The sequence below is a fragment of the Aquarana catesbeiana genome, linkage group LG10 (assembly GCF_042186555.1).
Source record: "Aquarana catesbeiana isolate 2022-GZ linkage group LG10, ASM4218655v1, whole genome shotgun sequence".
Taxonomy (NCBI): Eukaryota; Metazoa; Chordata; class Amphibia; order Anura; family Ranidae; genus Aquarana; species Aquarana catesbeiana.
The window spans coordinates 12,121,056-12,136,961 of NC_133333.1; the positions used below are offsets into that span (position 1 = coordinate 12,121,056).

The 15,906-nt window shown below is 47.6% G+C and overlaps 1 protein-coding gene across 1 annotated transcript; it reads right to left on the bottom strand.

Moving 5' to 3' along the window:
• Window positions 1-6,518: 6,518 nt before the first annotated feature.
• Window positions 6,519-14,742, bottom strand: TMEM147 (transmembrane protein 147). Its single transcript, XM_073601629.1, has 7 exons — window positions 14,561-14,742; window positions 14,409-14,478; window positions 12,030-12,095; window positions 11,547-11,683; window positions 9,947-10,031; window positions 9,729-9,850; window positions 6,519-6,764 (listed from the first exon to the last, which is right to left on the bottom strand). The coding sequence occupies exons 1-7, from the start codon at window positions 14,635-14,637 to the stop codon at window positions 6,644-6,646; spliced, it is 678 nt and encodes a 225-aa protein (XP_073457730.1). The 5' UTR covers window positions 14,638-14,742; the 3' UTR covers window positions 6,519-6,643.
• Between the last annotated feature and the right edge of the window lie 1,164 nt (window positions 14,743-15,906).

Consider the following 15,906-nt stretch of genomic DNA (forward strand, 5'->3'; position numbering starts at 1 on the left):
TGTTTAACAACAACATTGCTCAGCCGCTGAAACAGAAAGATAAAAAGAAACATTGTTTCTTTTTGTATTTTTCTGCTTATTCATCTACAGATCAAAGAGATGAACTTCCATCTGCAGATGCAGTCAGTTTAAAGCAAACTGTCAAGTAAAAAAAAAAAAAAGTTTTTTTGTTTTTTATTAAAAGTTCCTCTGTTTAACCCATTATTAACCCTTAATGTACTCTAATCAGTCTTAATTTACTCCCTATTCTCCTCCATTTAATTGTTATTTTCTTGCTGATTTTTTTTTTTTGTTAACTTCTATTTTTATAAACAATTAATAATTAAAAGAAAAACTATGTTTGCTTTGTTTGTTAATATTTTTTACACCTTTTAACATATATTTACACGTTTCACATTGAAAAAAAGCGCAAAATTAAAAAATGATACATTTATTTCATTTGTAAATAACTTTTCAATGCTTTGTACCATTGCTGACAGCTGAAGTGTAAACAACAGTTGCAGTAGGTATCAGTAATTGGTATTGGCGAGTACTAAAAGAGAAAGTATCAGTATTCTTTAAAAAAAAAAATGGTACCGGTGCATCCCGATTTTTTAATTTTTTTAAATCACATAGGGGACAAAAAGTCCCCCCATGTGATGCATTTTTGGTGACATTTTACACATTGCTTCTGGGGCAGTAATAAGACGGAATGGACCTTCACTCATCTCTCTCCCCTCTACACTGCAGCACCCACTTTGCCAGTCATGGGTCCACTGATGGGTGTGGGGAGCTCGGCTAACATGGTGGAGGTGCATATGGGGGGGAGGAGAGGGGGAATTGGGGACGACACGTATCGGGGTGTGTGTGTGTGGAAGTGATCTGGTGGCTGCACAGGGAATGTTTGTAAAACCCCCCGAATGCTCTGTTGTAAAAGGGTTAAAGGAAAATTGTCATGTCAGACATCACAAATGCCAAAAATGCTGTATTAGCTCCTCCACCTGCAGCGCGCCGACAGCCGTTGCTGGAAGAAACCGCCATTAAGGCGCCGGCCAGCCCTTCCCCAAGAACGAGGTTTAAAGCCAGAGCCTCTGGTGTCTGGAGACCACTTCACCCCGCAGAATTAACACCCGGCGCCATGCAGTCATGCCAGACACCCAACCCAGCTATCACATGGGCCCCCCGCCTCAGAGTGCCCTAAGGCAGTGGTTCTCAGTCCTCAAGTACCCCCAACGGGGCACGTTCTGGGAACTTCCCTTAGATAAAATAGCTCTGATCAATACCATGTCATTGATATTGTTTCAAAGCAGCTGTACAAAGTAAAGGAACACCTGAAAACATGGCCCGTTGGGGGTACTTGAGGACTGAGGTCGAGAACCACTTGCCCCACAGTGCACTCACCCAGACACCCAAACTGGGAACCGACTCATTGCCCATTCTGGTCTTTGTCAAGAAGGTGTGCTGCTACCAGATATAACCTTTGCCAGGCACAAAAGAAGGGGAAACCAAGCCACCTCCTATCCAGACGAGGGGGACCTGGAGGGCAATCTTGTAGAGATATTCCAGGCAATGCATTTCCTCTGGTCAGAGGAAACAAAAACTGACCAGTTCAGCAGAAGGACTTCCTTTTTAAAACTGATATTTGGTGGTGTGTTTCCTGTTCCTGTTGGAGGAGGAGGTGCCAATAGATGGTAGGACTTGACAAAGGGGGGCATGCCCCCGAAAAATGTTGTTGTGGCAATATCTTACAAGGACCTGACCAAGGGGGGCATGCTCCCGAAAAATGTTGTTGTGCCAATATCTTACAGGACTTGACAAAGTAGGGCATGCCCCTGAAAAATTTTGTTGTGCCAATATCTTACAGGACTTGACAAAGGGGGGCATGTTCCCGAAATAGGTTGTCATGCCAACAGAGTAAATAGTTTTTTTTCGTCTCTAGGAGGCTGGTCTTTCCTTTTGCTGCTGAAAAAGGAGGAAACCATCCAGCTAGACCACAAAGGTTGCCACATCCCTGAGTTAAGGAAATAAGAATACCCCCAAAAGTCAACAGGACTTTAACGGCAACGCAAAAATTTAATACAAAACAAATGTATTGATGTAAGCAAAAGTATACAAAAACAGCAATACATGTAGAAGACAGAAAAATTGTACGAAATGTTACACCTTTAAAAACAATGATATGAAGTGGTGATGATGCTTGTAAAGTCTTCAACACAGCCCTACGCGTTTCGGGACTTCGTCAAGGGCAGTTTGTGGAGAAGAATCACACCAAACACATCAAAATTAGAGTCCCACTGCCAGGATCGCGGCGACAGTTACGCCAGGAAAAACATCACCTGAATGGAGACCGAGGTGGATGATTGGTCCCCCCTTATCCACACTGGTCCACCCAAACCGCAGCGGACAGGCAACCTCACCGTAGTAGCTGTACCCCCAAATGAGATCACATATAATTCTCAAAGGGGTTAGACGCCACAAAAGGGAAAAGGCACCCAGATAAGGGGTGCGAGATATGGGATGTAAGGTATATACAGAAGCTAGTCCTGGCTGCTGCACTGCCAACAACGCTTTCCACAGAGAGTGAATTTAACAATGGGGGTCCGTCTGGATCATCAGACCGTCCCGTCGTGCGCCGTCCTTTTGCTGCTGAGTTTGCCGATGGGAATTCCCTTAGCCGCAAGTGCAGCTCTTTCATAGAGCATCTATGGCCCTGACTTGTCTGCGATATAGCTACTCTTGTGAGGCACCGGGGGGGGTGGGGGGGATGGGACCCTTACCCCATAGGATGGCAGCTTCAGGCGCCGGTGCACAGTCTTTCCACAGTGTATGTTGGAGGAACGCCCTGCAGCTCATCCACAGAGCAGCAGCCAGGGGTTGGCGAGTGATGCTGCAGTCAGGGGTACCCACATCAAATATTAGTTTCCCTTTGTATCATCTTTGCAGCTAAGTAGACATTTAGGGGCGATTTCTTCACCCCCTTGAGCTTCCTAATAAACATTTTAATTCTCCTATACCTGACTGGATGGTGGTGGCGGGGGGGGGGGGGGGGGGGGTTGAGGTGAAAACAGGTTTCCTAAGCCATTACACTCTCTCTTAACCAACCAACCAGCGCACGACGATGTACGGCGGCACAATGGCACGGCTGGGCAAATGGGTGTACAGGTACGTCCCCTTTAAATCGTGGCATTGTGGGCGCGCGTGCCCCCGTGACCGTGCCTGAGGGTCCCGCTGACTCGATGTCCGCCGGGGCCCGCGATCGTGTCACAGAGCGGAAGAACGGGGAGATGCCTTTGTAAACAAGGCATTTTACCCGTTCTGCCTACCCTGTTTCCCCAAAAATAAGACCTAGTGTGATTGTCAGTGATGGCTGCAATATAAGCCCTACCCCCCCAAATAAGCCCTACCCTGAAAATAAGACCTACAAGGACTTTAACTAGGGCTTATTTGGGGGGTAGGGCTTATATTGCAGCCATCACCGACAATCACGCTAGGTCTTATTTTTGGGGTAACAGGGTAGTGACTTGACAGAGATCTACTGCTCCCTGTGATCTGGCCACTCATTAAAATTAGAAGAAAAGGAGGTTTAACCTTAAACTACGTAGAGGGTTCTTTACTGTAAGAGCGGCAAGGATGTGGAATTCCCTTCCACAGGCGGTGGTCTCAGCGGGGGGGCATCGATCGTTTCAAGAAACTATTAGATAATCACCTGAACGACTGCAACATACAGGGATATACAATGTAACACTGACATATAATCACACATAGGTTGGACTTGATGGACTTGTGTCTTTTTTCGACCTCACCTACTATGTAACTATGTCAGTGGTAGCCCCTCCCCCCACAGTTAGAAACACTCCCTAGGACACACTTAACCCTTTGATCGCCCCCTAGTGTACCACTTCCCTGCCAGTGTCATTTACACAGCAATCAGTGCATTTTTATAGCACTGATCGCTGTATAAATGACAACGGTCCCAAAATAGTGTCTAAAGTGTCCGATGTGTCCGCCGCAATCCCGACAAAAATCGCAGATTGCCGCCATTACGAATAAAAAAAATTTAATAATCAAAATGCTATAAAACTATCCCCTATTTTGTAGACGCTATAACTTTTGCGCAAACCAATCAATAAACGCTTATTGCGATTTTTTTTTTTTACCAAAAATATGTAGAATACGTATCGGCCTAAACTGAGAAAGAAATTTTTTTTTTTTATATATTTTTTTGGGGGATATTGTGTGTAGCAAAAAGTAAAAAATATTGTTTTTTTTGGGGGGGGTTTTATAGCACAAAAAAAAAAAGACCGCAGAGGTGATCAAATACCACCAAAAGAAAGTTCTATTTGTGGGGGGGGGGAAAAGGACGTCAATTTTGTTTGGGTGCGACGTTGCACGACCGCGCAATTGTCAGTTAAAGCGACGCAGTGCCGAATCGCAAAAAAAGTGCTCTGGTCAGGAAGGGGGGGGGGGGGTAAATCCTTCCGGGGCTGAAGTGGTCAATATGTCATGGGACATGCTACACATGTAAAAACCATACATATAACACTACTTATGACATAGGGCGGAAGGTTTCAGCTATGAAGGTTACATATAAACAGTTGCGCATGATGTTGAATTGTGCACAGCTAGGAGGAGATCAAAAATGAACCCCAAGATCCCAAACTTTTGTTTAAGGGTTCCTCCAAGATAAAAAAAAAAAGGGTGAGAAAGGCCGACCTAGGGGGTGAGTTTCTAACCAATTTAAGTATAAAGAAAAACAATAAAGTCCATTCACTGAGCAGCACTATTGGGCAACTCCACACGACTTCGCGTCTCGCAACCGAGAAACCCGGCCCTCAGAACTCCTACTCAAATACAGCCAGTTCTGCAAATAAAAGATTATGGTGGGAGTATTGTACCTCCTCCTAGGCCTACAGAAGTACTGAGCAGCGGTATTTGGGTAGGTGACAGAATATAGAAAGCCGGCAGCTAGATGGAGGAAAAAAAAAAAAAAGTAGGCAACTAGTTGTAATTTTATTTTTCTAGAGATACACTATATTGTCAAAAGTATTGGGACGCCTGCCTTTACATAAACTTTAATGCCATCCCAGTCTTAGTCCGTAGGGTTCATTATTGAGTTGGCTCCGCCCTTTGCAGCTATAACAGCTTCAACTCTTCTGGGAAGGCCGTCCACAAGGTTTAGGAGTGTGTCTATGGGAATGTCTGACCATTCTTCCAGAAGAGCATTTGTGAGGTCAGGCACTGATGTTGGACGAGAAGGCCTGGCTCGCAGTCTCCGCTTTAATTCATCCCAAAAGGTGTCCTATTGGGTTGAGGTCAGGACTCTGTGCAGGCCAGTCAAGTTCCTCCACCCCAAACTCGCTCATCCATGTCTTTATGGACCTTGCTTTGTACACTGGTGTGCAGTCATGTTGGAACAGGAAGGGGCCGTCCCCAAACTGTTCCCACAAAGTTGGGAGCATGAAATTGTCCAAAATGTCTTGGTATATTGACGCCTTAAGAGTTCCCTTCACTGGAACTAAGGAGCCAAGCCCAACCCCTGAAAAACAACCCCCCCACCATAATCCCCCCTCCACCAAATGATTTGGACCAGTGCACAAAGCAAGGTCCATAAAGACATGGATGAGTGAGTTTGGGGTGGAGAATCTTGACTGTCCTGCACAGAGTCCTGAGCTCAACCCAATAGAACACCTTTGGGATGAATTAGAGCGGAGACTGCGAGCCAGGCCTTCTCCTCCAACATCAGTGCCTGACCTCACAAATGCTCTCCTGGAAGAATGGTCAAACCTTCTCATAGACACCCTCCTAAACCTTGTGGACGGCCTTCCCAGAAGAGTTGAAGCTGTTATAGCTGCAAAGGGCGGGCCAACTCAATATTGAACCCTACGGACTAAGACTGGGATGCCATTAAAGTTCATGTGTGTGTAAAGGGAGGCGTCCCAATACTTTTGGTAATATAGTGTATTACTTAGGCCAGCCACGAATGGAGTGAATATCTTACCTGCAACCATAGGTCGCAAGAAAGAGATGAGCTAGACTCCCCCATTAACACCAGCTGTGTTGACAAAAGAATCTCTTAGGCAAAGCTGTTGTGTTCTCCCGGGCAGGGATGGGGGGGGGGGGGGGGGGCTGTCTCCCCACCAGGAGAACACAGTGATTATTGCCAGCGGTTATATTGGCCACTACCAATAAATCGCATGCAATATCATGATCCCTTCAGTGATAAACTTCCTGTACTGCGGTGACACCACTCGCTCATTGTCCTTTATTTGTGGAGGAGCAGCGTTGTCACCCCAGTACAGGGCTAGAGAACAGCTTTTCCTCTCCATAACCTGGAGGGGGGAGGTTTTCTGTAGTCCTCAGAAAAAGAACTAGTCAGGGTTCCTTAGGATTCCACCGCAGTGGAGGAACAGCTCAGGGTTTCCACTTATAAAAACTTACATTTGCCCACAAAGTAACCTTAAAAATAACAAAAACAAAAATATGTGGTCCACATGTGTTTTATTATATAAAGTTGTTTTTTTTTTTTTTTTTTTTAGCAAATTAATTTAAAACAGAACACGTATAAAGTTTTTTTTTTTTTTTTTCCCCCCTCCAGAGCGCTTTGGCATTCGCCTCCTTCACAGAACAGAGCCGATGGCCAGAGTTAGCTTATTCTGCGGCTTCCTCAGTTGCCGTGGACGAGACTGACGAAGAGGGTGAGACAGCTTAAGGACAGGACACCGGTGACCACGGCCTTCAGGAGGAGAGCAGTCCAGCTGCCCAGCAGGAAGATGTGGACGAAGCAGCTGCAAGGAAGAAAAAATAAAAATAAAATAAAAACAAAAATGAATTAAACATATAAAGTAAATGATCACAAACAACGTAAACAAGGGTACTGCTCCAAATGGTCTTCTGGGTTTCCTGCACCGATTGTGGCTGCCCCCTGCATATGAGATTTAAATAGAGAAGGCAGAGCATCCACCATGTTCTTTTTTTTTTTTGTTTGCAAAAAGCTTCATTGCAACTTTACAAAACTAAATCAAAGCCCATAGCTCTCTGTCGGACCCTGCATCTTCTCCTCCATCGGGGGGGGGGGGCTTAGACCCCTTTTACAGGCTTTATTCGCTCTGTCAAGCTGAGGATTCCCCCTGAATCAGAGCCAAAACAGTCAGTTTTGGGACATCCGTAACCCATTCAGTTTGTATTTGCATTTTGACAGCATGTCCTGTGATGGGTTCATGGACAGCCAGATGTTAATGGCCTGGTTTTCCATTACATCAGACTACCCCCCCCCCCCCCCCCCCCCACCAATCTATACTGTCCATAGAGCTGCATGGAGCTTCTGACCAGGTCTGCCTGAAAAAAAAAAAAACCCAGTGTGAAAGGGGCCTTCGTCATAAAGTGGAGGAGGAGAAGGACAGGTGCCGGGGTAGCATTGTTCTTTGATGTGATTTTGTCAATGTATCCAAGTTGCAATAAAGCTCAATAAGCTAATAGCGCCAGCCGGCCCTCCCTTTCCTCCCTGCGCCAAGTGGGTCCAGAACAGAGTCCCTGGTGCCCAGCGATGAAGACGCCCCTCACGGAAATTAAGCCCAGCACCCTCTGGTCAACTGGGGTCACTTCTGGTTCAGAGGGAATGCTCCTCATCACGGGCTGCCTGAAACCTACGCTGCCAAGGGGATGACAACGCCGGTCGTGTCCCTCGCTGGGCGCCAAAGGGAGGCGGGTGTGGGTCTCGTCCCACCGCATGCAAAGGAGGGATCACCGTAGATTAGTGATATGCAATTAGCGGACCTCCAGCTGTTGCAGAACTACAAGTCCCATGATACATAGCAAGACTCTGACAGCCACAAGCATGACACCCAGAGGCAGAGGCATGATGGGACTTGTAGTTTTGCAACAGCTGGAGGTCCGCTAATTGCATATCCCTGCCGTAGATGATTCAGTCTCCCAGGAAGGTGCACCACCTCCAGAACCGCAAGGAACTCCTGAGCCCACCAAGACTGAAACAGCCTTAGAGAAAGCAACAAAGCTGGCTCCTCAGGCAACATAACTGACCATGTTCCTGAGGGACCGTCTTAAAAGGAGATGTAAAGGTTCGGGTTTATTTATTTTTAAACACAAACATGTCATACTTACCTCCTCTGTGCAGTTGGTTTTGCACAGAGGGGCCCAATCTTCTTCTTCTGGGGTCCCTCAGCGGGGCTCCTGGCTCCTCCTCTTCTCAAGTGCCACCACGGAGAGCCGCTCTCCCTTGGGGCACCTGTGCGGGCGCACTCCTGAGTCCTGTTGCTGCATCCATTGACACAGACAGCAGGACTCAGCCCCCTGTGTCATTGGATTTGATTGACCGCTATCTCGCTCCTATCAATTTATCCAATCAGGACCCGAGACACCGTCTGGAGCTGGTGTGCTCGTCCCCGGTGCGAGAAAAAGAGGGTTCAGGTAAGTAAAAAGGGGTTTTTCACCTCAATGCATTAAGATAAAAAACCTTGACGGTTTACAACCCCTTTGGGATCTGGTGGTAATGTGATTTTTGCCCCGGTGGGAGGAGCTCCATCTCTCAGAGGCTGTCCTAAAAGATGACTGGGGGGGGGGACTTTATGAACTGGCAACTTCCTCCATTTGAATGGAGAATAAATTCAACTTTAACAGCTGTCGCTGATAAAGGCGTCCACAATGAGAGATTTCCCCACGTCCCCTGTTCCTGTGACAACCATAACATTTTAAATTTACCTTATATCTAGTTACATAGTTACATAGTAGATGAGGTTGAAAAAAGACACAAGTCCATCAAGTCCAACCTATGTGTGTGATTATGTGTCAGTATTACATTGTATATCCCTGTATGTTGTGGTCGTTCAGGTGCTTATCTAATCGTTTTTTTAAGCTATCGATGCTCCCCGCTGAGACCACCGCCTGTGGAAGGGAATTCCACATCCTTGCCGCTCTTACAGTAAAGAACCCTCTACGTAGTTTAAGATTAAACCTTACTTTACTATCTCTGTGACAACTATCAGCATGACAGGAAGGGGGGAATCTCCTGGATAAAAAGGCACAAACAACAATAATCTGTCAGATGTCCTTCAGCCCCGATTCACATTGATGCCACTTTGAAATCGCGCTACTTCAAGTGAAGTAACGCAATCTCAAAGTAGCAAGGTCAGCGCCATTTCAGGTGCTACTTGATAAGACATCTGTGTGGCTTCATGCACAGATGACTATTGAAGTCGCACCTGAAATCGGCAAAAGTAGTACAGAAACTACTTTTGCAAATCAGTGCGGCGCCGCAAAAACCTGAGTCGCACCGACTGGAACAGTGCGATTGCCTCCAATAGGCTGCGACTTGTCATGCAATTTGATTTCTCAAATCACTCCAATGGGAACCTAGGCCAAGTGCGCTATTCAAATAATAATACTTTGACAGGTATCCTGTTCCCACCTCCAGGAGTCTGCACCGCTGCCCGTGACATCACCGCGGGGCTCCCTCCTCCACAGGAGAGAGCGGAGCAGGGCCTCGCGCATGCGCAGTACTGTTCCTGGCGTGAAGCTCTAAGGCTACATTGCCGGGTTCCCTTACCCGCAATGGCAGCGGCAGCACCCGACAGCTGATGGAAAAATCAGCTGCGGTGCCGACATCGCTGGACTCCAGGACAGGTAAGTGTCCGATTATTAAAAGCCAGTAACTGCAGAATGTGTAGCTGCTGCCTTTTAATATTTTTTTTTTTTTTGGGGGCGGGCCTTCGTTTTAAATATCCGATAATACTCACTCCATGAGGAAGGCTTTATACATGCTGAGTCCCAGGAGGACGGTTACGGGAAGACGGAAGTGAGTCGGGAGGTCGTACCGCGTCCACATCCATACAAGAGCGGCTACAGCCATGTAATGAACCTGAGGACACAGGAGAATGTCAACAACAGCAAACAGAGCGTCACCCGACCACTAAAAACAAAAGGAGAAGCCCCAAAAGAAAGGGTTATGCCGTACCAAGCTGATGTTGGAATCGATGCTCATCTGGATGTATTTCCAATCGAATTCTATTCCTCGAGCACCAACCCACAGAGGTAGACACCTGAGAGAGGGAAACAAAAAAAAAAAAAAAGAGGCAACTTATCAATTTGATTGGTTGAACCAGATCAGGGGTGCGGCGGAAGCTTTTGAAGAGCGAGGGTCACTTAAGTGACATAGTAACCGGTCATGGGCCACAATGAACATAGCGGGCAGATGACAGGTCCGTGTTCACTCGGAATATGTCTACTCTACGGGCCCTCCGATCCGATCCAATGAAGTAGAAGGGAACGATCCCCTTCTGTTTTTATTAGCGTATTGGACTGGAGGTAGGCAGGTATAAAACGGACACAAGTCTGTTTACATCTCCCGCTCCATGGGAGGTGAATGGAGGGTCCGATTGGATCCGCCTGAAAAAAAAAAAACACAGACAGACAGAATCGGTCGGACTGATCGTGTGAAAGGGGCCCAAGGCTGCTTTCACATTGACGTGCTGCGGTTTTTATCCACACTGCGGGTGCTGTGCAGTGCACCTCCGGGGTAACACTTTGCCATAGACTTCTATTATATCCTGCAGGTGTGGGGCTCTTTCACAAAGTCCATAGACACATGAATTCTGGACTTGGCCCCGCCCCCCCACATCACTGGATTTGATTGACAGCAGCAGGAGCCAATGGCTGCGCTGCTATCAACCTATCCAATCAAGAGCCGAGACCCCGTGCAGAGAGGAAAAGCGCGTCCCTGCTGAGGGAATTACGGGGCTCAGGTAAGTAAAACAGGAGGATGGGGGGGGGTCAGTCACTGCCTGAAGTTTTTTCACCTTAATAAGAATGCATTAGGTGAAAAAACACAAGGGTTCAACAACCTCCTTTAAAATGGCTGCAGCCATTCTCAGTGGAGGGAGATTTCTGCAGCATATTCGGCAAGTACAGAATCACAGTATGTATAAAATAATATGCAAAGTGGTTGGAGGGAAGCTTCAGAATGGCAAAAGATGTTTTTAATGACAAATTATGTGAGCAGATTGCAGTTCCTCTTTAATGAATTCATAAAAATCTAAAAAAAAAAAAAAACAGTAAAGTTGGCCCAAGTTGGAGAATGCAACCTTTCATATTAAGACCTAAGTAAGAGTGTAACATGAAACATGGGAGGTTGAATGAATGAATGACTTGTATAGCGCAGCAAATGAGAACTGAAGGTTATTTACTAAAGGCCAATCCACTTTGCACTACAAATGCACTCGGAAGTGCAGTCGCTGTAGATCCGAGGGGGACATGCAAGGAAAATAAAAAACAGCATTTTTTGCATGCACATGATTGGATGATAAAATCAGCAGAGCTTCCCCTCAGGTCTACAGCGACTGCTCTTACAAGTGGTGTAGTGCAAAGTGGATTTGCTTTTAGTAAATAACCCCCCCCCCCCATGGTATCAAAGTTGGAAAAGACCTTACCGAAGGATTAGCAGCCACATCTTACTACAGAGGCTTCCACACAAAAAAGGCTCAGTGTGGCTCCTGAAACTCACCGAGACTCATTAATGAAGGAAGGAGAGGAGAGGAGAGGAGTGGTAGATTTCTCACCTAGACATGACGAGCTCTGCGGTCGCCCATCCCATGGCTGCCACCATTATCTTATACTCTCCTTTCCCAGCATTCCTGGACATCACTAAATGTAGCCCCAGGAGGTCCGCCAGGTCAACCGTGGCCTTCATAAACTCCTAAGAGGGGTAAAAAAACATTCATATCAAATCCGAAATTTCATAAGAGAGAGACATCAGCCAAAAAAACATAAAAAATAAAATAGAACGGGAATATTGATGAACTCTGGAGAGGATGAAAGGGAACAATTTCTACCCTGAGAGGATGTTTGTCTATTTCTGGAGTGTTTATTGAAAATTGTTTTTCTATTTTTCCCTCTTTTGAGAACAAATATCAAAATATTTTTAATAACTTTAACAAAATATTGTCAAAGTGACCAAAAAAAAAATATGGGTGAGCACAGAGAGGAGGACAGAAGAGGATGAATGGAGGTGAATAGAAGGAGAGGAGGGGCTGCCGCCTCACCCCGATGAAGTCGTACGCTCCCACCGCGCCTTCCCACGTTGGGAAAAATGTCGCCAAGAAGAGCATCTGAAATACAGGAGAAGAGAATCTTACCTATGAGGACAAGTGATGTGACATCAATGGTGAGCCCAAATTACATTGTATCATGTCTGCAGTCTCTGACCATCTCTTGTATCATGTCTGCAGTCTCTGACCATCTCCTGTACCATGTCTGCAGTCTCTGATCATCTCCTGTATCATGTCTGCAGTCTCTGACCATCTCCTGTATCATGTCTGCAGTCTCTGACCATCTCCTGTATCATGTCTGCAGTCTCTGACCATCTCCTGTATCATGTCTGCAGTCTCTGACCATCTCCTGTATCACGTCTGCAGTCTCTGACCATCTCATGTATCACGTCTGCAGTCTCTGACCATCTCTTGTATCATGTCTGCAGTCTCTGACCATCTCTTGTATCATGTCTGCAGTCTCTGACCATCTCCTCTATCATGTCTGCAGTCTCTGACCATCTCCTGTACCATGTCTGCAGTCTCTGACCATCTCCTGTACCATGTCTGCAGTCTCTGACCATCTCCTGTACCATGTCTGCAGTCTCTGACCATCTCCTGTACCATGTCTGCAGTCTCTGACCATCTCCTGTATCATGTCTGCAGTCTCTGACCATCTCCTGTACCATGTCTGCAGTCTCTGACCATCTCCTGTACCATGTCTGCAGTCTCTGACCCTCTCCTGTATCATGTCTGCAGTCTCTGACCTTCTCCTGTACCATGTCTGCAGTCTCTGACCATCTCTTGTATCATGTCTGCAGTCTCTGACCATCTCTTGTATCATGTCTGCAGTCTCTGACCATCTCTTGTATCATGTCTGCAGTCTCTGACCTTCTCCTGTACCATGTCTGCAGTCTCTGACCATCTCATGTATCATGTCTGCAGTCTCTGACCTTCTCCTGTACCATGTCTGCAGTCTCTGACCATCTCTTGTATCATGTCTGCAGTCTCTGACCATCTCCTGTATCATGTCTGCAGTCTCTGACCATCTCCTGTATCATGTCTGCAGTCTCTGACCATCTCCTGTATCATGTCTGCAGTCTCTGACCTTCTCCTGTACCATGTCTGCAGTCTCTGACCATCTCTTGTATCATGTCTGCAGTCTCTGACCATCTCCTGTATCATGTCTGCAGTCTCTGACCTTCTCCTGTACCATGTCTGCAGTCTCTGACCATCTCTTGTATCATGTCTGCAGTCTCTGACCATCTCATGTATCATGTCTGCAGTCTCTGACCTTCTCCTGTACCATGTCTGCAGTCTCTGACCATCTCTTGTATCATGTCTGCAGTCTCTGACCATCTCATGTATCATGTCTGCAGTCTCTGACCATCTCTTGTATCATGTCTGCAGTCTCTGACCATCTCCTGTATCATGTCTGCAGTCTCTGACCTTCTCCTGTACCATGTCTGCAGTCTCTGACCATCTCCTGTATCATGTCTGCAGTCTCTGACCATCTCTTGTATCATGTCTGCAGTCTCTGACCATCTCTTGTATCATGTCTGCAGTCTCTGACCATCTCTTGTATCATGTCTGCAGTCTCTGACCTTCTCCTGTACCATGTCTGCAGTCTCTGACCATCTCTTGTATCATGTCTGCAGTCTCTGACCTTCTCCTGTATCATGTCTGCAGTCTCTGACCATCTCATGTATCATGTCTGCAGTCTCTGACCATCTCCTGTACCATGTCTGCAGTCTCTGACCATCTCCTGTACCATGTCTGCAGTCTCTGACCATCTCCTGTACCATGTCTGCAGTCTCTGACCATCTCCTGTACCATGTCTGCAGTCTCTGACCATCTCCTGTACCATGTCTGCAGTCTCTGACCCTCTCCTGTATCATGTCTGCAGTCTCTGACCCTCTCCTGTATCATGTCTGCAGTCTCTGACCATCTCTTGTATCATGTCTGCAGTCTCTGACCATCTCCTGTATCATGTCTGCAGTCTCTGATCATCTCCTGTACCATGTCTGCAGTCTCTGACCCTCTCCTGTATCATGTCTGCAGTCTCTGACCATCTCTTGTATCATGTCTGCAGTCTCTGACCATCTCTTGTATCATGTCCTCAGTCTCTGACCATCTCCTGTATCATGTCTGCAGTCTCTGACCCTCTCCTGTATCATGTCTGCAGTCTCTGACCATCTCTTGTATCATGTCTGCAGTCTCTGACCATCTCTTGTATCATGTCCTCAGTCTCTGACCATCTCCTGTATCATGTCTGCAGTCTCTGACCATCTCCTGTATCATGTCTTCAGTTTCTGACCATCTCCTGTATCATGTCTGCAGTCTCTGAGTTGCAGAGCGCCCCCTCCTGTCAGTCGCACTGTACTGCCCCCTCACCTTGCAGAGTTGTACACAGAGGTAGGTGGCTCCGGCCTGCACACATCTCCAGAAGGCGTTGTACTCGGACCTGTAATACACACAGAGAGAGTCAGTCAGGGGCCCCTCACCCCCCCCTTCCGGGGCCCCACCACCTCCCCTCCTCCACTCACAGGCCGCTGCACTTGTAGGTGATGAAATAAGGGAAATAGGCCAGAGCGAAACAATTCCCGAAGTGGAAGAGCGTCATGGCGACCCTCTCCGCTACAGCCCTTCCCGGCCACCGTACCCTCCTGTCACCTTCCGCCCCCTCCACTGCGCCTGCGCCGTACCCTCCTGTCACCTTCCTCCCCCCACTGCGCCTGCGCCGTACCCTCCTGATAGCCCTCTACTGCGCCTGCGTTTTACTCTACGTGTCCTGTGCGACCGCGCGTCATGTGACATCATCTGACGCCGTCAGGGAGCGCGTCATGTCACACGGCTTGGAGCTGGTTGCCGGGCAACCCCGGCTGTTCTTGTTCAGCCAATAGAAAACCGGTCACCGCCCAAAAACACCATAAAAGGGCATCCCACCTCCACCTCTGTGCCATGCATGGACCCAATGAATGCCGTTCTTATATGTCTGTCCTTTCCTGTCCTACACTGTGATTGGTCACATAGGATACAAGGAGCAGACCCGGTGTCTTGTCGAATACAGTCCCCTATCCAGAAGTGTCCGCCCTGTACTGCGCAGGCGCAGTACGGAGGACAAACGAGACGCCGAAAGTCTCCGAACTTCAACAGCTGATCGTCAGCTGTACACGGCGCCTGCGCATTTATTCTTACCCTATGTCCAGGATCATTCCCTACTATCCAAGTGGACATAGAGTGAGAATATATAGTTGCCGAGCGCAGCGAGGCCGTGCCCGAAGCGTGGCGAGGGGCCCCTCTTACACAGCCATCGCTAACAAGTGCCGAGCGCAGTGTACAGCTGATGGTCAGCTGATCAACTTCGGACATTTTCGGCATCTCCTGCTCCTCCGTACTGCGCAGGCGCTGCGCCTGCGCAGTACGGGGCGGACACTATCCCATAGGAGGACACTATATGTCAGAACACCGGTGTGACCTGAGCTGCCATTGCTTTTATTGTAGCACTTATTAGTGACTGGGTCAGATAAGACACCAGTGCTTCTAGTGTGACCTACACTGCAACTGGATTTATCTCAGCAGTTCTTCTTCTCTACTGGCTGGGCCAGTGTTCTGACATATACTGTCCTCCTATCGGATAGGAGGCGCAGTACGGAGCAGAAGGAGATGCCGAAAGTGTCCGAAGTTGATCAGCTGACCATCAGCTGTACACGGCACTTCGGCACTTCTTAGCGATGGCTGTGTAAGAGGGCCCCTCGCGGGCTCGCTTCGCTCGCCACGCTTCGGGCACGGCCTCGCTGCGCTCGGCAACTATATATTCTCACTCTATGTCCACTTGGATAGTAGGGAATGAACCTGGACATAGGGTGAGAATAAAAGCGCAGGCGCCGTG